This window comes from Oncorhynchus gorbuscha, linkage group LG10, assembly GCF_021184085.1.
Source record: "Oncorhynchus gorbuscha isolate QuinsamMale2020 ecotype Even-year linkage group LG10, OgorEven_v1.0, whole genome shotgun sequence".
Classification (NCBI taxonomy): Eukaryota; Metazoa; Chordata; class Actinopteri; order Salmoniformes; family Salmonidae; genus Oncorhynchus; species Oncorhynchus gorbuscha.
This window is the reverse complement of record NC_060182.1, coordinates 15,159,384-15,183,777: the sequence shown is the minus strand read 5'-3', so window position 1 is coordinate 15,183,777 and position 24,394 is coordinate 15,159,384. Positions and strand designations below refer to the sequence as shown.

General features: G+C 43.1%; 2 protein-coding genes across 4 annotated transcripts in view; one reads left to right on the top strand and one right to left on the bottom strand.

Annotated features, from left to right (window-relative positions):
* Positions 1 to 8,295, top strand: part of LOC124045588 (solute carrier family 26 member 6-like) — a 29,072-nt gene extending 20,777 nt beyond the window's left edge. Inside the window, exons 8-19 of one of the 3 annotated variants that reach the window (XM_046364978.1) lie at positions 428 to 541; positions 1,768 to 1,845; positions 1,921 to 2,016; positions 2,441 to 2,547; positions 2,659 to 2,728; positions 2,857 to 2,949; positions 3,701 to 3,799; positions 5,820 to 5,951; positions 6,058 to 6,258; positions 7,475 to 7,529; positions 7,621 to 7,766; positions 7,898 to 8,295. In XM_046364978.1, the coding sequence (XP_046220934.1) occupies positions 428 to 541; positions 1,768 to 1,845; positions 1,921 to 2,016; positions 2,441 to 2,547; positions 2,659 to 2,728; positions 2,857 to 2,949; positions 3,701 to 3,799; positions 5,820 to 5,951; positions 6,058 to 6,258; positions 7,475 to 7,529; positions 7,621 to 7,766; positions 7,898 to 7,924 (1,218 nt within the window). In that variant the 3' untranslated portion in view covers positions 7,925 to 8,295. Of the gene's footprint in view, positions 1 to 427; positions 542 to 1,767; positions 1,846 to 1,920; positions 2,017 to 2,440; positions 2,548 to 2,658; positions 2,729 to 2,856; positions 2,950 to 3,700; positions 3,812 to 5,819; positions 5,952 to 6,057; positions 6,259 to 7,474; positions 7,530 to 7,620; positions 7,767 to 7,897 lie in introns of all 3 variants that reach the window. The other 2 variants (XM_046364977.1, XM_046364979.1) reach the window with 2 other exon arrangements.
* Positions 8,296 to 22,777: 14,482 nt separating this feature from the next.
* Positions 22,778 to 24,394, bottom strand: part of si:ch211-117c9.5 (sodium- and chloride-dependent creatine transporter 1) — a 40,049-nt gene continuing 38,432 nt past the window's right edge. The window contains exons 12-14 of the mRNA XM_046364976.1: positions 24,051 to 24,151; positions 23,533 to 23,703; positions 22,778 to 22,917 (exon numbers count right to left, since the gene is read on the bottom strand). Of these exons, the coding sequence (XP_046220932.1) occupies positions 22,786 to 22,917; positions 23,533 to 23,703; positions 24,051 to 24,151 (404 nt within the window). The 3' untranslated portion in view covers positions 22,778 to 22,785. The remainder of the gene's footprint in view (positions 22,918 to 23,532; positions 23,704 to 24,050; positions 24,152 to 24,394) is intronic.

The window sequence follows — 24,394 nt, the reverse complement described above, 5'->3', positions numbered from 1 at the left end:
CTCTCTCTCTCTCTCTCTCTCTCTCTCTCTCTCTCTCTCTCTCTCTGTGTGTGTCTCTCTCTTCCTCTCTCTCTCTCCCTCTCTCTCTCTGTGTCTATCTCTCTCTCTCTCTCTCTCTCTCTGTGTGTCTCTCTCTCTCTCTCTCTTCCTCTCTCTCTCTCTCCCTCTCTCTCTCTGTGTCTCTCTCTCTCTCTCTCTCTCTCTCTCTCTCTCTCTCTCTCTCTCTCTCTCTCTCTCTCTCTCTCTCTCTGTCTCTCTCTGTGTGTCTCTCTCTTCCTCTCTCTCCCTCTCTCTCTCTGTGTCTATCTCTCTCTCTCTCTCTCTCTCTCTCTCTGTGTCTCTCTCTCTCTCTCTCTCTGTGTCTCTCTCTCCTCTCTCTCTCTCTCTCTCTCTCTCTCTCTCTCTCTCTCTCTCTCTCTCTCTCTAGGAGCTGGTGGCTCTGGGTCTCAGTAACACAGTGGGAGGATTCTTCCAATGCTACTCTGTAACCTCTTCTATGTCCCGTAGCCTCATCCAGGAGAGCACTGGGGGCAGGACACAGGTAACACACACACGTACAGACCCCTTGACTTTTTCTACATTTTGTTACGTTACAGCCTTAGTCTTAAGTTGATTAAATTAAATGTTTTCCTCGTCAATCTACATTTCTAAAAACAGGTTTTTAGAAATGTTTGCAAATGTATAAATAAATGTAAAAAACTGAAATACTTTATTTACATACTTATTCAGAACCTTTGCTATGAGACTCGAAATTGAGCTCAGGTGCATCCTGTTTCCATTTATCATCCTTGAGATGTTTCTACAACTTGATTGGAGTCCACCTGTGGTAAATTCAAATAATTGGACATGATTTGGAATGGCACACACCTGTCTATATAAGGTCCCACAGTTGACAGTTCATGTCAGAGACAAAAACAGACGGAAGCCACTCCTCAGGAAAAGGTACATGAGAGCCTGCTTGGAGTTTGCGAAAAGGCAACTAAAGGACTCTCAGACTATGAGAAATAAGATTCTCTGCTCTGATTAAACCAAGATTGAACTCTTTAGCCTGAATACCAAGCGTCACGTCTGGAGGAAACCTGACACCATCCCTACGGTGAAGCATGGTGGTGGCAGCATCATGCTGTGGGGATGCTCTTCGAGGGAAAGATGAACAGAGCAAAGCACAGAGAGATCCTTGATGGAAACCTGATCCAGAGCACTCAGGACCTCAGACTGGAGGTTCACCCTCCAACAGGACAACGACCCGATGCACACAGCCAAGACAACGCAGGAGTGGCTTCGGGACAAGTCAATGTCCTTGAGTGGCCCAGCTAGAGCCCGGACTTGAACCCGATCAAACATCTCTGGAGAGACCTGAAAATAGCTGTGCAGCGATGCTCCCCAACTATCCTGACAGAGTTTGAGATGATCTGTAGAGAAGAATGAGAGAAAATACAGGTGTGCCAAGCTTGTAGCGTCAAACCCAAGAATAATCAAGGCTGTAATCACTGCCAAAGGTGCTTCAACAAAGTATTGAGTAAAGAGTCTGAATACTTACGTAAATTTGCAAAAATCTAAAGAAAATACAATTTTTGCTTTGTCATTATGGGGTTTGTGTGTAGATGGGGGGGGGGCAATTGAATCAATTTTAGAATAAGGCTGTAACAAAACATGGAAAAGGTCAAGGGGTCTGAATACTTTCCGAATGCACTGTAAGTCCGCCTGCTAATATTTCTGCAGGCCAGGCATACACACAGACTGATGTGTGTTTGTGTATTGTGTCAGGTTGCCGGGGTGGTTTCTTCAGTGATTGTGCTGATCACCGTTCTGCAACTGGGGACACTGTTTGGGGAGCTACCCAAGGTATTTATCTCTCAACCCCCCAAAACACACAACACCACTGTTCTGATCTGGTGTGTGTGTGTGTGTGTGTCCTAGGCTGTCCTGTCCTGCATAGTGTTTGTAAACCTGAAAGGCATGTTTAAGCAGTACCTAGACATTCCTGCACTCTGGAAGAGCAACACAGTGGACCTGGTGAGAGCAACACATAAACTTCATATCTATGACCTGTATCCTAACTGGACGTTTATGACTGAACATAGAACCCCTGGGGCCTCATTTATAACCTTTTACCATAAATGTAACACTAAATATCTGTGGGGGGGGGGGTATACAACTCAATATTATATGGTTTCTAATGTTTTGTACACTCAGTGTATATCCCCCATTGGCACAAGGCCACTAGGGTACTTTTGCCTTCTTGCAATGCAATACTTCAAATACTTCAACCACTAGAAGTTGGTCTGAAGTTAGCGTGAGGATAAGCACATTCTCACGCCAAGTTCAATTTTTATAAATGTGTCGGGGCATATTTTGTGCACAAGCACCGTTTATAAATGAGGCTCCTGGTTGCTGTGTATTCCCCCTATTGATTACATGTGTCTCTGTCGCCCCCTAGCTGGTGTGGTTGGTAACGCTGGTGTGCACTATCCTGCTGAACCTGGACCTGGGCCTGGCTGCATCCATCGCCTTCTCTCTGCTCACTGTCATCTTCAGAACACAGCTGTGAGTCTGTGTTTGTTTGATGTAGAAGGGAGAGAGGTTTACTTTCTAAACTGTACTGTGTCCCACTTTCTTCTCAAAGTGCATAACATCCCCGTTCTCTTTCTTTCCCAGGCCACGGTACTCTATTCTGGGGCAGGTTCCTGGGACTGAGCTCTATCTGGACACAGACACATACGAAGAGGTGAGACGGAGGACCTCAATACATACTGGGGGGGGGTTGAGAACAATGGAGTTTATAGCAGCTTTTAGATGACTGTCTATTGGACCCCCCCCCCCCTCCCCCCGTTTGTCTGCTGGTTTGTCCCGCAGGCAAAAGAGATCCCAGGTATCACTATCTTCCGTTCCTCCACCACAGTGTACTATACCAACGCTGAGTTATACATGGACGCATTGCAGAAGAAGGTAGTGTGTTTGTGTTTCTCTCAATCTGCCCTTTTTTATTTACTCTCTCTCAACCGCTCTCTTTCATTTCCTCACACAGAGCGGTATTCATTTCCTCACACAGAGCGGTATTCATTTCCTCACACAGAGCGGTATTCATTTCCTCACACAGAGCGGTATTCATTTCCTCACACAGAGCGGTATTCATTTCCTCACACAGAGCGGTATTCATTTCCACACACAGAGCGGTATTCATTTCCACACACAGAGCGGTATTCATTTCCTCACACAGAGCGGTATTCATTTCCTCACACAGAGCGGTATTCATTTCCTCACACAGAGCGGTATTCATTTCCTCACACAGAGCAGTATTCATTTCCACACACAGAGCGGTATTCATTTCCACACACAGAGCGGTATTCATTTCCACACACAGAGCGGTATTCATTTCCACACACAGAGCGGTATTCATTTCCACACACAGAGCGGTATTCATTTCCACACACAGAGCGGTATTCATTTCCACACACAGAGCGGTATTCATTTCCACACACAGAGCGGTATTCATTTCCACACACAGAGCGGTATTCATTTCCACACACAGAGCGGTATTCATTTCCACACACAGAGCGGTATTCATTTCCACACACAGAGCGGTATTCATTTCCACACACAGAGCGGTATTCATTTCCACACACAGAGCGGTATTCATTTCCTCACACAGAGCGGTATTCATTTCCTCACACAGAGCGGTATTCATTTCCTCACACAGAGCGGTATTGACGTTGGAAAGCTGCTGACGAGAAAGAAGAAAAGAGATGCTAAACAAAAGAGGAAAGACAAGAAAGAAGAAAAGAAAGCTAAAAAGCAGGCAAAAAAACAGGTTCTACACACACATCACATATACATACAGTCCTATACACACATCACATATACATACATTCCTATACACACACATACATCACATATACATACAGTCCTATACACACACATCACATATACATACAGTCCTACACACACATCACATATACATACAGTCCTATACACACACATCACATATACATACAGTCCTACACACACATCACATATACATACAGTCCTATACACACACACGCACACATCACATATACATACAGTCCTATACACACACACACACACACACACTCACATATACATACAGTCCGATACACACACACACATATACATACAGTCCTATGCACACACACATCACATATACAGTGGGGCAAAAAAGTATTTAGTCAGCCACCAATTGTGCAAGTTCTCCCACTTAAAAAGATGAGAGAGGCCTGTAATTTTCATCATAGGTACACTTCAACTATGACAGACAAAATGAGAAAAAAAATCCAGAAAATCACATTGTAGGATTTTTAATGAATTTATTTGCAAATTATGGTGGAAATTATGGTGGTATTTGGTCACCTACAAACAAGCAAGATTTCTGGCTCTCACAGACCTGTAACTTCTTCTTTAAGAGGCTCCTCTGTCCTCCACTTGTTACCTGTATTAATGGCATCTGTTTGAACTTGTTATCAGTATAAAAGACACCTGTCCACAACCTCAAACAGTCACACCCCAAACTCCACCGTGGCCAAGACCAAAGAGCTGTCAAAGGACACCAGAAACAAAATTGTAGACCTGCACCAGGCTGGGAAGGTTGAATCTGCAATAGGTAAGCAGCTTGGTTTGAAGAAATCAACTGTGGGAGCAATTATTAGGAAATGGAAGACATACAAGACCACTGATAATCTCCCTCGATCTAGGGCTCCACGCAAGATCTCACCCCGTGGGGTCAAAATGATCACAAGAACGGTGAGTAAAAATCCCAGAACCACACGGGGGGACCTAGTGAATGACCTGCAGAGAGCTGGGACCAAAGTCACAAAGCCTACCATCAGCAAGGGCATTGAAGATGAAACGTGGCTGGGTCTTTCATCATGACAATGATCCCAAACACACCGCCCGGGCAACGAAGGAGTGGCTTCGTAAGAAGCATTTCAAGGTCCTGGAGTGGCCTAGCCAGTCTCCAGATCTCAACCCCATAGAAAATCTTTGGAGGGAGTTGAAAGTCCTTGTTGCCCAGCAACAGCCCCAAAACATCACTGCTCTAGAGGAGATCTGCATGGAGGAATGGGCCAAAATACCAGCAACAGTGTGTGAAAACCTTGTGAAGACTTACAGAAAACGTTTGACCTCTGTCATTGCCAACAAAGGGTATATAACAAAGTATTGAGATAAATAAGTATTTGGTCAATAACAAAAGTTTTCCACCATAATTTGCAAATAAATTCATTAAAAATCCTACAATGTGATTTTCTGGATTTTTTTTTCTCATTTTGTCTGTCATAGTTGAAGTGTACCTATGATGAAAATTACAGGCCTCTCTCATCTTTTTAAGTGGGAGAACTTGCACAATTGGTGGCTGACTAAATATTTTTTTGCCCCACTGTACATATAGTCTTACACACACACACAAACATCACATATACATACAGTCCGACACACACACACACACACACATCACATATACATACAGTCCTATACACACACACACATCACATATACATACATTCCGACACACACACATATACATACAGTCCGACGCACACACACACGTCACATACACATACTGTACGTCACATATACATACAGTCCATCACAGACACGTCACACGCACACACACATACATACAGTCCATCACACACACACGCACATCACATATACATACAGTCCATCACACACACACACGCGCACACACACATCACATATACATACAGTCCGACACACACACACACACACTGTACACAAAAATGGTTTTATACTATTATCAAGTGACATTGTTTCAATGGATGTCTCTCCCCTTCCCTTCCCAGAATGGTGTGAATGGACACCTACCCAATAGTACAGTCTACCCAGAGGACAAGGTGGATGTAGAGAAGGGCTCCCATGACCTGAAGGAAAACAGGACAGACATCACCCTGACTGACAGACCCACTAATGGACAGGTCTGTAGCATAATGTACTCTAACTCTACAGGAAACACTCTAGATTCAAGCAAAACCTCAATTCACTCCAGAGCAGAGTAACATACGGTCTCTCTGTCAATCTAAGGTGAACTGGGCCTACGAGCAGCAATGGACCGGGTTGGACCTGGGCTCTGAGACTGGTAGTCATGGCGATGATGCCATAACCCAGACGTCCAGTACCGTAGGAGAAGAGAAGAGGGGGAGGAGCTCCGACACACATACCATCATCCTGGATCTCTCCACAGCCAGCTTTGTAGACACCGTCACTGTGATAATGTTGAATAACGTATGTTTGTGTGTGTGGGAGGAGTGTGTATTTTTGAAGGATGGGGACGGATGAAAGGGAGACAGGAGGAAAGACAGAGAGGGAGGGTTGATCACAGATGGGATGGAGAAGACAGTGAAAGAGAAAGGGAGAGAGAAGGAGAAAAAAGGAAGGAGAGGTTCATGTTTTCAGAAATGTATTTGGAGTTTCTGTGTATCCAGTCTCCTTATGTAACATTGTTCGCTGTCATACTCCTGAATGGCCTTGTGCTTGAATCAAACAAAGGTCTTGTGTTCTGTGAATAGGCAGGTCTAAATTAGATTGTTTTGTATGTCAGGGAAGAGGCACTTATAGAGATGTAGAGAGTGAAAAAGAGTGTGATGGAGAGAGAGAGAGAGAGTGGTGGAGAGAGCGAGGGGGAGAGTGGTGGAGAGAGAGGGGGAGAGTGGTGGAGAGAGGGGGAGAGAGAGAGTGGTAGAGGGGGAGAGTGGTAGAGGGGGAGAGTGGTAGAGAGAGAGAGAGAGAGAGTGGTGGAGAGAGAGAGGGGGAGAGAGAGAGAGAGTGGTGGAGAGAGAGAGGGGGAGAGAGAGAGAGAGAGAGAGAGAGAGAGAGAGAGAGAGAGAGAGAGAGAGAGAGAGAGAGAGAGAGAGAGAGAGAGAGAGAGGGGGAGAGAGAGAGAGAGAGAGAGAGAGAGGGAGAGAGAGAGAGAGAGTGGTAGAGAGAGAGAGGGGGGAGAGGGAGAGAGAGAGAGAGAGTGGTGGAGAGAGAGAGGGGGAGAGAGAGAGAGAGAGAGAGAGAGAGAGAGAGAGAGAGAGGGGGAGAGAGAGAGAGAGAGAGAGAGAGAGAGAGAGAGAGAGAGAGAGAGAGAGAGAGGGGGGAGAGAGAGTGGAGAGAGAGAGGGGGGAGAGAGAGGGTAGAGAGAGAGAGAGAGAGAGAGAGAGAGAGAGAGAGAGAGAGAGAGAGAGAGAGAGAGAGAGAGAGAGAGAGAGAGAGAGTGGTAGAGAAAGAGAGAGAGTGTGGTAGAGAGAGAGAGAGAGAGGGGGGAGAGAGTGTTAGAGAGAGAGAGAGAGTGGTAGAGAGAGTGGTAGAGAGAGAGAGAGAGAGAGAGAGAGAGAGAGAGAGAGAGAGAGAGAGAGAGAGAGGGAACAAACAGTCTCATAGAAAAATACGTCCTTCTTATTTGACCTTTCTCTCACTCTCTTTCCATCTCTCTCACTATCTTCTCTCTTTATTGCAGATATTCCGAGACTATAGAGAGATTGACATTGATATCTATTTAGCTGGATGCCAAGGTGAGTGTCTGTGCTAATTCATGCTGGTCTCTTTGGTCTAGCGTGTGTGGTCTTTGTGTGTGTTGTCTAACCTGGTTTGTCTTTCCTCCAGTCTGTGTGGTGGAGCAGTTATGCAGAGCAAGCTTCTTCTCTGAGTCCATCCCTAAGAGCCGTCTGTTCACTACGGTCCACGACGCTGTGCTACACAGCCTCCAGGTGCAAGGGGCCTCAGACGTTCCCATCTACGAGTGTGCACTGGTGAGTAGACCAAACCCTCAAGGACATTTGGCTGGTTGTGGAACTGTCCTCCAAAATCAGCTGCATTCTTATGATTATATCAATGAATTGATTCTTCTCTTACGTTCTGACATGATCTCCTTCTCTACTAGGACATGGCCTGCACTACCAAGATGTAACCAACATGGGTCACAATTCTTTATGGGAAATAATAAATAATGGTTACTAATTTTAAATGATGCAATATTGATAGCAATATGGTGTTGGAAATGAAGTGTCAATGTACCCTGATGATTCAAGTTCTCTTGAGTCCACAATCTTCAACACAGCACATATATCATAATGCCATAAATGCCAACCCCTGTTATTGTAATGCTGAGAGGTTAGCATGTCTTGGGGGGTATGATATTTGTGGGTCTGTACATTTTTCACTCGTCATTATTCATGATTCATTCAGGATTATTTGTAATCATGGTAGCATCCACATTAATGTAGAAGTGTTTAGAAACATACTCTAATCTTATTTACAATAAAAGTGACTTCTAAATAACAGAATACTTTATTTACCATTAATTTATATTGGGCACAAAATAATCTGAAACACAACCAAAACAAACAGCAGGAGACTGAAACGATTTGACTGCTACCGCATGTTTTCTCTGCTGCCACACGGCAAGCGGTACCGGAGCGTACCATTGGTTGAGAAAATACCAAGAGTGTGCAAAGCTGTCATCAAGGCAATTTTTGAAACCTTTATTTAACTAGGCAGTTAAAAACAAATTGTTATTTACAATGATGGCCTACCCTGGCCAATATACCACGGCTAAGGGCAGTGTCCAGGCATTCCACGATGCGTTGTGTCTAAGAACAGCCCTTAGCCATGGTATATTGGCCATATACCACCCCCTCATGCCTTTTTGCTTAAATACATCACAGGAGGCTGAGAACGACTCATAATAATGGCGGGAACGGAACAGATGGAACGGCATCAAACACCTGGAAACCATGGAAACCATGTGTTGGATGTACTTGATACCATTTCACAAACTCTGTTCCAGTCATCACCACGATTCCGTTCTCCCCAATTAAGGTGCCACCAACTTCCGGTGATGTATATATCATTTGTATTTATTAGGGGATCGCCATTAGTTACTGCCAAGGCAGCAGCTACTCTTCCTGGGGTTTATTATGGATCCCCATTAGTTACTGCCAAGGCAGCAGCTACTCTTCCTGGGGTTTATTATGGATCCCCATTAGTTACTGCCAAGGCAGCAGCTACTCTTCCTGGGGTCCAAACACATTAAGGCACTTACATCACACAGTATATCATATAACATTATTACATCACTACATATCTACAATGCAAAATGTATAATACCAGCATATAACAATATTACAATGTACCTGTGTGCATATGCATGTGTCTGTACCTGTGTGTGTGTCTCTTCACAGCATTGGAGGCTGCTGAGTGGAGGACAGCTCATAATAATGGCTGGAACGGAGTGAATGGAATGGAAACCATGGAAACCATGTGTTGATGTATTTGATACCATTCCACCAATTCCGCTCCAATCATTACCACGAGCCTGTTCTCCCCAACGCTTCTCAGTACCCTCTGTTCCATAAGCTGTACTTTTATCAGTTTAAATGTTATTTATTTTACTGCTTGCATCGGTTACCTGATGTGGAATAGAGTTCCATGTAGTCATGGCTCTATGTAGTACTGTGCGCATCCCATAGTTTGTTCTGAACTTGGGGATTGTGAGGAGACCTCTAGTGGCATGTCTTGTAGTAGTTTAGTAGTTTTAACAGACAGCTCGGTTTATTCAGCATGTCAACACTTCTTATAAAAACAAGTAGTGAGGAAGTCAATCCCTCCTCCACTTTGAGCCATGGGATATTGATATGCATATACTATAAGCGTTACCTCTCCATGTACATTTAAGGGCCAACCGTGCTGCCCTGTTCTGAGCCAATTGTAACTTTCCTAAGTGCCTTTGTGGCCCCTGACCAGACAACTGAAGAGTAGACCAGGTGCGACAAAACTAGGCTCTGTAGGACATGCCTTGTTGATAGTGCTGTTAAGTCCAAACAGTAGCAACATTTTCTGTTTTGCAAGCAAAACAAGAGTTTCTATTGGACAAATTCAAGTAGGTCTATCCCTGTCTTGTTCTGGATCCGCCCCCTTTTTTCTTACATTTTTGCCTAAAATGACATACCCAAATCTACCTGTCTGTAGCTCAGAACCTGAAGCAAGGATATGCATATTCTTCATACCATTTGAAAGGAAACACATTGAAGTTTGTAGAAATTTTAAAATGAATGTAGGAGAATATAACATACAGTGCCTTGCGAAAGTATTCGGCCCCCTTGAACTTTGCGACCCTTTGCCACATTTCAGGCTTCAAACATAAAGATATAAAACTGTATTTTTTGTGAAGAATCAACAACAAGTGGGACGCAATCATGAAGTGGAACGACATTTATTGGATATTTCAAACTTTTTTAACAAATCAAAAACTGAAAAATTGGCCGTGCAAAATTATTGAGTCCCCTTAAGTTAATACTTTGTAGCGCCACCTTTTGCTGCAATTACAGCTGTAAGTCGCTTGGGGTATGTCTCTATCAGTTTTGTACATCGAGAGACTGAATTATTTTCCCATTCCTCCTCGCAAAACAGCTCGAGCTCAGTGAGGTTGGATGGAGAGCATTTGTGAACAGCAGTTTTCAGTTCTTTCCACAGATTCTCGATTGGATTCAGGTCTGGACTTTGACTTGGCCATTCTAACACCTGGATATGTTTATTTTTTAACCATTCCATTGTAGATTTTGCTTTATGTTTTGGATCATTGTCTTGTTGGAAGACAAAATCTCCGTCCCAGTCTCAGGTCTTTTGCAGACTCCATCAGGTTTTCTTCCAGAATGGTCCTGTATTTGGCTCCATCCATCTTCCCATCACTTTTAACCATCTTCCCTGTCCCTGCTGAAGAAAAGCAGGCCCAAACCATGATGCTACCACCACCATGTTTGACAGTGAGGATGGTGTGTTCAGGGTGATGAGCTGTGTTGCTTTTACGCCAAACATAACGTTTTGCATTGTTGCCAAAAAATTCAATTTTGGTTTCATCTGACCAGAGCACCTTCTTCCACATGTTTGGTGTGTCTCCCAGGTGGCTTGTGGCAAACTTTAAATGACACTTTTTATGGATATCTTTAAGAAATGGCTTTCTTCTTGCCACTCTTCCATAAAGGCCAGATTTGTGCAATATACGACTGATTGTCGTCCTATGGACAGAGTCTCCCACCTCAGCTGTAGATCTCTGCAGTTCATCCAGAGTGATCATGGGCCTCTTGGCTGCATCTCTGATCAGTCTTCTCCTTGTATGAGCTGAAAGTTTAGGGGGACGGCCAGGTCTTGGTAGATTTGCAGTGGTCTGATACTCCTTCCATTTCAATATTATAGCTTGCACAGTGCTCCTTGGGATGTTTAAAGCTTGGGAAATCTTTTTGTATTCAAATCCGGCTTTAAACTTCTTCACAACAGTATCTCAGACCTGCCTGGTGTGTTCCTTGTTCTTCATGATGCTCTCTGCGCTTTTAACGGACCTCTGAGACTATCACAGTGCAGGTGCATTTATACGGAGACTTGATTACACACAGGTGGATTGTATTTATCATCATTAGTCATTTAGATCAACATTGGATCATTCAGAGATCCTCACTGAACTTCTGGAGAGAGTTTGCTGCACTGAAAGTAAAGGGTTGATTTGTTAAAGAAGTTAAAGAAGTTTGTTAAAGAAGTTTGAAATATCCAATAAATGTCGTTCCACTTCATGATTGTGTCCCACTTGTTGTTGATTCTTCACAAAAAAATACAGTTTTATATCTTTATGTTTGAAGCCTGAAATGTGGTAAAAGGTCGCAAAGTTCAAGGGGGCCGAATACTTTCGCAAGGCACTGTATTAGATCTGGTAAAAGATAATACAAAGAAAAACATATATTTTTTGTACCATCATCTTTGAAATGTAAAAGAAAGGCCATACTGTATTATTCCAGCCCGGGTGCAGTTTAGATTTTGGCCAGTGTACGGGCAAATGTTTAGACTGATCCAATGAACCATTGCATTTCTGTTCAAAATGTTGAAGCAAGACTGCCCAAAAAAGCCTAATTGGTTTATTAATAACAAGTTCATAACGGTGCACTCTCTTCAAACAATAGCATGGTATTATTTCACTGTAATAGCTACTATAAATTGGACAGTGCCATTAGATTAGCAAGAATTCAAGCTTTCTGCCAATATCAGATATGTCTATGTTCTGCGAAATGTTCTTTTTTACTTACAACCTCGTGCTAATCTCATTAGCCTACGTTAGCTCAACCGTCCCGTGGGGGACCCACCGATCTTGTAGAGGTTATGAAATGGAAGCAACAGAATCGGCTGAATGAATACACCCTTGATCACACACAAACACAGTTCACTTTCATAGCAGCCACATACAAAGAGCATGATAATTTTGCTCATTGAATAATTCCTTCTCGCATCTATGGGCTTTCCTCATCTCACCTTTTCTCTTTGCTTGTGGACTTCAGTGCACAACACAACAGCTGTCTGTAACCAAGCCAAACCTTTATACCATAACCACTAACCGCTACACACAGCCTATATCGTTGTCACCATATTAGCTAACATCATAGTCAACATAGCTACTAGAACTAACGTGTTAGTAAACCTGCTAGAATCATGCAGTACAGTAAGCAGTTTAGCAGTTACACCAGCGGGCCCAGGTGACAATAAATTAATAACTTCCATGACTTGGAAGAGTGGATATTCTTAGCCAGCTAAATCAAATCAAAGTTTATTTGTCACGTGCGCCGAATACAACAAGCTCTAACCAATAGTGCAACAAAGGTGTTAGGTGAACAATAGGTAAGTAAAGAAATAAAACAACAGTAAAAAGACAGGCTATATACAGTATTGAGGCTATAAAAGTAGCGAGGTTACATACAGACACCGGTTAGTCAGGTTGAATGAGGTAGTATGTACATGTAGATATGGTTAAAGTGACTATGCATATATGATGAACAGAGAGTAGCAGTAGCGTAAAAGAGGGGTTGGCGGGTGGTGGACACAATGCAGATAGCCCGGTTAGCCAATGTGTGGGAGCACTAGCACTAGCTAACATAAATAGCATTCCTCTCTGTTTGAGCCGGGTGTGAGTAGGCTAAACTAGCTAGCTGCATTAGCTAGCTAATTATGTGAAAGTTAGTTAAAAAAATAAAACGAAATAAGCCTATAGCTAGCTCTCGCTCTCTGCTGCTTCTCCTTAATTTTTAAAGAAATGAATTTGTTCAAAACTGTTCAACTATCGTCTTTCTCTCTCTGAGTCAACTACTCACCACATTTTATGCACTGCAGTGCTAGCTAGCTGCAGATTATGCGTTCCATTCTATGATCCTTTGATTTGGGTGTCAGTTCATGCTCCAAGAGCTCTGATAGGTTGGAGGACGTCCTCCGGAAGTCGTCATAATTACTTTGTAAGTCTATGGAAGAGGGTGATAACCATGAGCCGTGGCACACGGACCTGAATGCACTTAAGCCTCCTTTCTATGTGCACCAAAATTATTTTAAATGACTTAGAAACCATTTGGAAGAGGCCAGTTAATCTTCTCAATCAAACGATTGGAGAAAAAAAATGTCTCATGTTGCACCTAACCCACATTGTCCAGGAATATTCGTATCATGTTGCTGAATGTATGCAGAGTATTTCCCATTTTTTTAAATCAACAAATGCATCAAAGTACAGTAAATGTAAAATGCACATAATATCAATAGTATAATGTTTGGATTCAGTCTTGTGTCAGATAAACTGTTGTGTCCTCACCTTTGGTTTAATCATTTCCCCAAGCCGTTCCTTTTCAATTGCTGCCATGGTTATTTATATCCTATGCTTTTCATATTTTTTCTGTAAGAAACATTTCTATTTAGGCCAATTTTGATGTCCCAATAACATGACATATGAACTGATATACAAAACAACTATGGACATATCACAAAACATTTTCTTTCAATTTAAGCTGTCATAGAAAATGATCGCTACAAAATGGAATCCTCAATAAACGGAGCATTGAACAGTCGGCTCTGAGCATCTCTGCCTCAAATAAACAGAACCACCAGATTCTCTCTTTCTCTACTGTCCATCAGCAGCTCCGTCAGTCCAGGAATGGTTGTTATGTCATAATATCTGCAGATGGTCCTGCAAACTGTATTGTTTTGGGATTGAAAAAACACAATCAATCAAAGGGAAATAGGATAAACTAGCTAATGTCATTAATAGTAAAGTTAGCTATTTTGCTTAAAATTGACAATGGTCAAACTACTGTAGCTACGTTTTCAATATTGATAAAGTTGTAAAAAACTGATTTGTTGTTTGGATGAAAAGGCCAGTAGTGAAATGTCATTATTCGGCAACAAAGTTTCCAAATTGTGTTTCTGACTTCGAGGGTCCTTCAAGTGAAACTTCTCAGTGGGAACTAGGAATTTCCGATAGTCCAATAACTCAGATGCCACATGAACGCAGAATAACCCCCCCCCCCCCCCTGAAGGTTTTTGGTCTTCATTTAAGGTTAGGGTTAGGCATAACATAATCAGTGTGGTTAAGGTTAGGTTTAAAATCAGATCAAGATTAATTGTAGAAATAGGTGGGGTTTAGCCATAATAATGACTTGCGACTGTGTTAACTAGTGACGACCCTCCGCCATCTGCTCCCTGGCTTCCCATTGGTTTGCCTTGCCTCTTCCCTCTCTTGCCGAAGGAGAATGCACCACCACGACATGAAGGTCGGTTTCCATGGTGATAAATGGTGCCGTTGCTGCGGCAACAGGATTTTTTATGACATCTTGTAATGAGTAAGCCAGCAAGACGTCACTTCAGCCCTCTCTCTCTTTAAGGGTGAGAGACAGAAAGATGGGTAGATAGATAGATATAAAGGAGAGGAGTGGCGTGATAGAGAAAGGGGAGAGAGGAAAGAGAGACAGAGGGAGACAGGAGAGAGGTTTCATAGAGCTGTAGGAGTGGGAGAATGTAACACTGGGCTATTAGGAATCTGTATTTATAGGCATGGAGATGGAGTAGAAAGGGAGTGAGAGGTGATTGTGAGGATAGAACTGAGAGTCACTGTGTGAGAGGCATTTGTTCGTTGAGCCGAGGTGTGGGTGTTTGTGTTGTCAGTTGGACCAAGGCAGTTTCTCCTTCATGTTATGTTTAATAACTGAACACAAAATAGCTCCAGATATAAAACTCCCAAATCTGTTCCCAACCTCACAGGGATTGGCTTTATCATCCCTTGGAGAAAGACGTGTAGTCTAGTCACCTCCCTCATCCGTCCTATTCATTAATATACCAAGTCACTATTATTTTAGTCACAAGGTCTCAATCTCAAGTCGAGTCCCAAGTAGAATGGGTCGAGTCTTGAGTCAAGTTGTGCATTCTAAGGACAAGTCAAGTCGAGTCACATGTTTTTTCAAGTTAAGTCTCAAATCAAGTGAAAAAATCTTTCTCTATTTATTGAGGCTACCAGACTTCCCTTTTCATTATTTTGTCTACACAACACATCTTGTTGTTGTAATAATGAATTTTAAAAACAAATTCCAAATGCAAGCTTCAGAAGTAAATAATACATTTCAAGCAAGTTGGACATACCAAAAGACCAGTAGACCTATGCTAGTAATTGTTGCCCCATTGCTGGTGAGCTTGCAAAGTAAACAGTTAATATTTCTGATTACAAAACTATTTTTGGAGCTGCATAGGCCTGTTTATTTATGGAAATCCTCTCCCTACAATTTGACTTTAATACATTTCCGGTCACTAATCTGGACATGTGCCCCTGCCTTTGCAGTTGACTGGTCATTGGTCAACAGTCAAGACGCACAACATTTCGGCTCTGACACTGATTCGTTTTTTTGGTGTATTGGTTTGGTGTAATGCTGTAGGTCTATGTCAGTGACCAGGTCGAAGGTATAAATATCACATTCAAATATGGATGAAAACAAATATTCATCAGGTTGAATTTCAGCCTCACGAAAACCTTCTCACTGCACTAGCTCACCCCCAGTTAACACAGCCACAAAGTAATATTATTATATTATTATTATTATCAAAGTCATATTATATTATTGGGGCGGCAGGTAGCCTAGTGGTTAGAGCGTTAGACTAATAACCGGAAGGTTGCAAGTTCAAACCCCTGAGCTGACAAGGTACAAATCTGTCGCTCTGCTCCTGAACAGGCAATTAACCCACTGTTCCTAGGCTGTCATTGAAAATAAGAATTTGTTCTTAACTGACTTGCCTGGTAAAATAAAAAAGAAACCCTGCCTATTTCTATAATTTATCATCTTAAAATCTGATTTGGAATCTAACCTTAACCACACCGCTAACCGTATGCCTAAATGTAAATTAAGACCATAAAGCATATTTATTTTTGTATTATTATTTTCTTCAGTCAATTTTGACTTTGCGGCTGTGCTATCTAGTGGAAACCCTCATCCGACCTTTGTTGAATGACAGTTCGCTGGTTCAATCAGAGGGTTGAGTGATCGTTTCACCAGCAAATCTGTTTTCTTGCAAGTGTGATACTGTCTCTGGTTTTATGGAGAGTAATCCACTGTGCTCCAAAATGATTGGCAAAACGTTACAAAACCTGGCCAGATCATTTCAAATCATCAATCTCAAGTCAAAGTCGAATCCCGAGTCTTGAGGCTCCAAATCAAGACATTTTATTTTCTATCAAGTGTGTGACTCGAGTCCATACCTCTAGTATGCACTGTAAATCAGTGTGTGACTCGAGTCCATACCTCTAGTATGCACTGTAAATCAGTGTGTGACTCGAGTCCATACCTCTAGTATGCACTGTAAATCAGTGTGTGACTCGAGTCCATACCTCTAGTATGCACTGTAAATCAGTGTGTGACTCGAGTCCATACCTCTAGTATGCACTGTAAATCAGTGTGTGACTCGAGTCCATACCTCTAGTATGCACTGTAAATCAGTGTGTGACTCGAGTCCATACCTCTAGTATGCACTGTAAATCAGTGTGTGACTCGAGTCCATACCTCTAGTATGCACTGTAAATCAGTGCTTTTTGTTGTTGTTGATTTAGTGTAGTCTTAGTCCATTTGTCAAAATGACGAAAACAGTGGGCCATTAGTCAACTTGCCATGCCTAAACTTGACGGTTCATGCAGTTGAAGTATTCTGATCATGGAATTCTGATCATGGAATTCTGATCATGGAGTTCTGATCATGGAATTCTGATCATGGAATTCTGATCATGGAGTTCTGATCATGGAATTCTGATCATGGAATTCTGATCATGGAATTCTGATCATGGAATTCTGATCATGGAGTTCTGATCATGGAATTCTGATCATGGAATTCCGAACGTGTCATGCATCTACACCAGTGGCGGTCAGTGGCGTTTATGATGAGGGCGGACATTTATTTTTTTCATTAGCATGGCCTTATTTCTATTACAGAATGTTGGATGACTGTCATTCATATTCCATTCATCTAGTTCAAGGTCACATCGATAGGTTTAGGCTACTAGATTATACTCAAAATGTCCCTACACCCTAGCCTCTGAATTAAAAATGTACAACGTAGGTGCACACAGGTCGAGAGAAAAATTTGAAAATACACACAGTGACACATTCCATATCGCCTTGCACACTCTTGCCTGCATCTAGCTTATCTAGGGTATAATCATTAGTACAAAAATTGCAAACGAGTTTCTATTGGACAAATTCAGGTATTTTTTGTTTGTTTGCTTCCATTTAAGAAACATCAACAAAATTGGCAGAATGAATACAACCCTGATCATAGCAGCCACATTGTATTCATTCTAGCCTCTATGCACTCTCCTCCTCTCACCTTTTCCCTTCGTTTGTGGACTTCAATGAACAGCTGTATGTGACCAGGCAATAAACCTTTCCAAACCATGTCATAAACTCTACACACAGCCTACATCGTTGTCCCCATATCAGCTAAAATAAAGTTCTTGTCAACATAGCTCATAGAACTAACACGTTAGTAAACCTGCTACAATCAGTAACGTTACAGTGTATAGTCAGTAAGCAGTTAGACCGCCGGGCCCCGGTGGCAATTATTTAATAAAACCAAAAGCTTACCTTGACTTGGAAGAGTTCCAATGTTGGATAGTCATAGCCAGCTAGCTAACATAGCATCCCTCTGTTTGAGCCAGGTGTTTGAGTAACTAAACTAGCGAGCTGCATTTGCTAACTAAGTAAGTGAAACTGGAAAAAATGACACTCTCTCTCGCTTGTCCTTCATTTTTAAAGAAATTAATTTGTTGAAAACTGTTCCAACTTTTGTCTTTCTCTCTCTTTGAGTCAACTACTCACCACATTTTATGTACTGCAGTGCTAGCTAGCTGTAGCTTATGCTTTCAGTACTAAATTCATTCTCTGATCCTTTGATTGGGTGGACAACATGTCAGTTCATGCTGCAAGAGCTCTGATAGGTTGGAAGACGTCCTCCGGAAGTTGACATAATTACTGTGTTATTCTATGGAAGGGGTGAGAACAAAGAGCGTTCTAGGTTTTACATTGATGTCAATGTACCAAGAGGAGGACGGAAACTAGCTGTCCTCCGGCTACACCATGGTGCTACCCTATAGAGTGCTGTTGAGGCTACTGTAGACCTTTATTGCAAAATAGTGTGTATTAATAAATTATTTGATGATGTGAATATATTTAGTCTAGTTTTTTAATGTTTTACAATTCCTTATTTTAAGAGATTCACTGAGGAGGATGGTCCTCCCCTTCCTCATCTGAAGAGCCTCACCTTGATTAAATGTGTCTACCTTGTCTACAATGTGTCCGGATTCCCTTTTCTCGCGCCATATTCAATGCCAGTATGCATTCTACAAATGGTGGAATAGACAAAATATGATAACACAACAACTGATGGCAGTAGCTAACTACTGTAGCTACCTAACCAGCTAACCTCTAGCTAGCCAGCAAGCTAGCAAGCAACGCTAAAGGTTTTGCTTAACTCTATAGACAAAACATTGGCTTGCTGGCTAGCATTTATGAGGCCAGCAAACAAACACGTTCCTCACACGCTCGGAACATCTTTCTTCCAAAACATATTTTGTTACCAAAACACATATTTTCTGGAGACCTGTGGGAGGAGTGCTGATGACGTCGCCAACTATATGCACTTTCGGTAGCCTGATTGCGTCCAAACAGAAGATATCCACACACAATGCATCCCTGACCACCTCCTGAAGAGATCAGCCAGATCTGAACACAGACCTTGTGTGCGTCTAGATCCGTCTTTTCAATGCGATCATTGTATTCTGATAGCAGAAATCGCATGTAAGTGTCAAGTGTAGACACAACCTTTTTATGGATGAGATCATATTCTCTTCCCAACCGCAGAAGTGCGACAAACATATATAAGAATAATATTATAAGAATTATCTGGGCATGTAAATTCCTAATTCAGCCTACATAGACATGGCACATTACATAGATAAAAAACACACACACACAATCTCAGAGCAGAGTGAGAAAGTGTATCACAATAACCAGATGGTGCTACAAAGTATTGGCAAACTATTATGGGTTGTACCTCTGTCCCTCGGCCGATTCATTTCCATTGTTATCAACATTCCAGACGCCTCAGTCACACTGATGTCCAGAAGTAGAACGGGCCGGGGGCCAATGACTGAACAGGAGCTACAAGGACTGTTTTGCCCCAGTGATGTAGTGAGTCACTAAACCTTGAGTCCGAATCGAGTCCCCTGTGCTTGAGTCTGAGGCCCCAATGGTCGAGTCAATAGACCCTATGCCTGAAGTCTGAGTCCCAGTGCTCGAGTCCTGGTCCAAGTGCTCAAGTCAGGGTCACTTGGTCCACATGAACTCAAAATAAAGTTATTTACCAAGTCAGATATAGTGTAGTCGCAAGATGAATTTAGTCAATAGATCATCTGCTGTCCATTTTCCTTTTTTTCTGTGCCACCAGATTTTTGCATATAGGCTTCTCAGAGTGGTAGCCTTAGGGCTAGATTCAAGCCATTTTCTCAGAGTTGTAGCCTTAGGGCTAGATTCAAGCCATTTTCTCAGAGTGGTAGCCTTAGGGCTAGATTCAAGCCATTTTCTCAGAGTGGTAGCCTTAGGGCTAGATTCAAGCCATTTTCTCAGTGGTAGCCTTAGGGCTAGATTCAAGCCATTTTCTCAGTGGTAGCCTTAGGGCTAGATTCAAGCCATTTTCTCAGAGTGGTAGCCTTAGGGCTAGATTCAAGCCATTTTCTCAGTGGTAGCCTTAGGGCTAGATTCAAGCCATTTTCTCAGTGGTAGCCTTAGGGCTAGATTCAAGCCATTTTCTCAGAGTGGTAGCCTTAGGGCTAGATTCAAGCCATTTTCTCAGAGTGGTAGCCTTAGGGCTAGATTCAAGCCATTTTCTCTGAGGAAAACTTACGGGGGGAGACTTACGCTACAGAACCTTGTATATGAAATGCAGTGGGAAAAGTGGTAGGGTTCAGCAGGACTACACATTCAAAGACAGCCTACTTTCCTATAGCCTACTCAAGGGAGTGAAAAACATCTATTCACTCTGTTATGCCCTCAGACATCATGGGGACTGCATGATGCATGCATCACGTAGCCTTGTCCCAGATCTATGAATAATCACATATTTCAGGGTCAAATCAATGCCAAAGGGAGAGCATAGTTTTCATCTATTGTGAACACTGTTACAGAGCCAATCTCTTTGTATTTTTCTAACGAGGATGTAAAGAAAATCAATATTAATGGGTATTTACAACATTTGACCACGTACTTTTTTCATAAAGATTTTTAAGCTAAATTGTGTATTACCTGATACGTTATTCTACTTTGAATACAATATATATTTTGACAAGTTTCTAGCATTGATAAGACTACACACTCTAATATCTTAAAGTAAACAATTGTTGTTCCTGAATACACAGCTCACAAGTGACCAGATTTATTGTGTATGTTTCATGTAATTTGCACTTGAATGATTGAATACACATCTGAAGCACAGCAGCACTCTTCATTCTCTCCAAAATAATGTTTTTATCATCAATTAAGCATGTTTCTAATCAATACCTGTTTTGTAGGAGTGAGACTGACTGTCTATAACGCAAAACCTTGTTACCTGTTGGACAGTATGAATGTTAGCCTGGTCCCAGATCTGATCTCTATGTGCTTTAAACAGCTCTCCTGACTATACATGATATGTAGTTGGTTCAAGCACAAACAGACCTGAGACCAGGCTATGAATGTGTCACTCTCTCTATAGCAACCGTCAGAGGTGATTGAGCTTTGAGAGTATCTGTTAATACATGTATTTGTATGAATAATATTGGTAGTGTCTATGCAAATAAAGAGAATAAAAAATAAAGTTTCCATCTGGTCTTTTATTGCTTCTCTCTTGGCTTGGCATTAAGACACATTGCTCTCCCTCTCTCTCTTTCTCCATTGGTAGGCTTCTCTCTCTCCCCCCCTCTTCATTGGTAGGCTTCTCTCCCCATTGGTAGGCTTCTCTCTCCCCCCCCCTCTCCCTCGCTCTTCATTTGTAGGCTTCTCTCTCCATTGGTAGGCTTCTCTCTCTCTCTCTCCATTGGTAGGCTTCTCCCCCTCCCTCTCCCTTGCTCTCTTTCTCCATTGGTAGGCTTCTCTCCCTCCCTTTCCCTCGCTATCTTTCTCCATTGGTAGGCTTCTCTCCCCCTCCCTCTCCCTTGCTCTCTTTCTCCATTGGTAGGCTTCTCTCCCTCCCTCTCCCTCGCTCTCTTTCTCCATTGGTAGGCTTCTCTCCCCCCCTCTCCCTCGCTATCTTTCTCCATTGGTAGGCTTCTCTCCCCCTCCCTCTCCCTTGCTATCTTTCTCCATTGGTAGGCTTCTCTCTCCCTCCCTCTTTCTCCATTGGTAGGCTTCTCTCTCCCCCCCTCTCCCTCTTTCTAAATCAGTAGGCTTCTCTCTCTCTCTCACAAGGTGGAAATGCTGATTTACAATCCCCTCCCAAATATTAACACTGATTCACAGACTCACACAATACTCAAGACACTTAAGTTAGTAAGTTAGTTAGTTACACTGAAAGTGGTGATGCTTAGCTGTTTTTCTCATTTACAGAGGGAGGTTTCTTAACAGTTTGACTGATGAGCGAGGATAGAAAATAGTGGTCGGGTGACAGGTTGAGCTCAGAGTCAAAGACGGACACAGATAACATAGAGCACAGTACCTCTCGCCTTTAGTCACACACACGCACACACACACACACACACACACACACACACACACACACACACACACACACACACACACACACACACACACACACACACACACACACACACACACACACACACACACACACACACACACACACACACACACACACACACACACACACACACACACACACACACAGTCAGATCTACAGTAGACAGATAAGTGTTTGCCAGCTTGGGATCAGTAATACTCATTCAGCACCATCAACAGGGTATGTTGGGTTACTACAGACTGGGTCAGCAGCACTGAACCGCCCCACAGAATCCATTACACACGGAGGAGAGGGACACACACAGACAAGAGAGGAAAAAGGGAGAGGCACAGTGGAGGTGGGATGGGATGGGGGGGCAAATATCGCAGCTGCATTCGACATCACAACACAATCACAGGACGAGGCAGGAAAGGACAGCACTGAGGCACAGAGACTCAGAGCCCTTGAGAGAGAGAGAGAGGTAGAGGAAAACAGAAAGAATGTCAGCCTGTATTGATTGTGTATTTGAGCTTTTGTCCCATCTTTTCTTTGGTCCATTGGTCCAGGGCTGTTCAGTGTGTGTGTTTGATCGGCTTCAGAGTGGCCTTCCTGTGCATTTATGGATGGGCCAAGGCAGGATGTGTGTATGTATCTATGTGTGTTTGTGTAAGTGTGTATTTGGGACGTAGGGTTCTGAGTGGGAAACGAGGGGGTGGATTCTGTGGGGCTCAGATGGTCAGATGACACTCTCAAACAGCAAAGTGTTTTTGGTCTGGCCATTAGGGGGCAGCAGTTTGGCCTCAGACTCAGGAGCCAAGTACTCCATGTGATGTCGACCCCACACCGGAGTGGTCAGGTGCTGCCAACGCTACAGAGGGGGAGACAGGGAGGGAGAGAGACAGAGTGAGAGAGAAAGAGAAGGGTAAATATCACTGAATGAAATGAGTCTAGCACGGAGACAGTGATAGTGTGAACGCCTACCAAGAGTCACAGAGACATTTTAACAGGGTAGGGTAGGAGCTAACGTGGGAAACACTTTCAACTCAGCAGTCTGATTGATGATGTGACACATTCACCACCATGAGCCAGACAGTGATATTCATAGTAGCATGTTACAGTTTAGTCAGCTCACTCAGACACACACAGAGGCAACGCAGGTAGGGGGTACGTCACCAGGGAAACAGTTCCTACTCAGACACACACAGAGGCAACGCAGGCAGGGGGTACGTCACCAGGGAAACACAGTTCCTACTCAGACAAACAAACAGTATGCTCACCCCTCAGCATAGAAGCGTGAGGCCAGTCTCTCTCACACACACACACACACACACACACACACACACACACACACACACACACACACACACACACACACACACACACACACACACACACACACACACACACACACACACACACACACACACACACACACACACACACACACACACACACACACACACACACACACACACACACACACCTCTGTGAAGGATCCTTTGCAGCGCAGTAGTTTGTAGAGGACAGTGATGGGGATGCAGAGCATTGAGGAGAGGGCCAGACACCAGCCCAGCGCCTCCCCCCACAAGGGGTAGGTATACACTGAGTTATAGGTCAGGGGCTTGTAGTTCACCACGTGGAACAGGAACACTCCCTACACACACACACACACACACACACACACACACACACACACACACACACACACACACACACACACACACACACACACACACACACACACACACACACACACACACACACACACACACACACACACACACACACACACACACACACACACACACACACACACACACACACTAGTTAACAACACAGGCAATTTAAAAAGATTTAATCCCAAAGCCATAATTACATTGATCAGTGAAGCACAGCACAAATGCTCTGGTATTCCAAATACCCTGAACTATGCTAAATCTACATGACTGTAGGCCACAGTTTCCTAGCTCTGGAGGTGTGTGCTTTAACAGCCTAACTCACCACACAAACAAGGGGCGTGATGTAGGACCAGCACCACTTCATGTAGGGCATCGGCCGGTAGCCAATCATACGAGCCACATCATCCATGAAACGATCTGCACCTGAGAGAGAAAGAGACCACTGTGACTGACCCAAACTTAAGGAAAGCTTTGACTATGTACAGACTTGCAATTGAGAAAAGTCACTGTAGGCAGACCTGGCTCTCAAGAGAAACCAGGCTATGTGCTCACTGCCCACAAAATGAGGTGGAAACTGAGCAGCTGTTCCTAACCTCCTGCCAAATGTATGACCATATTAGAGACACATATTTCCCTCAGATTACACAGACCCACAAAGAATTTGAA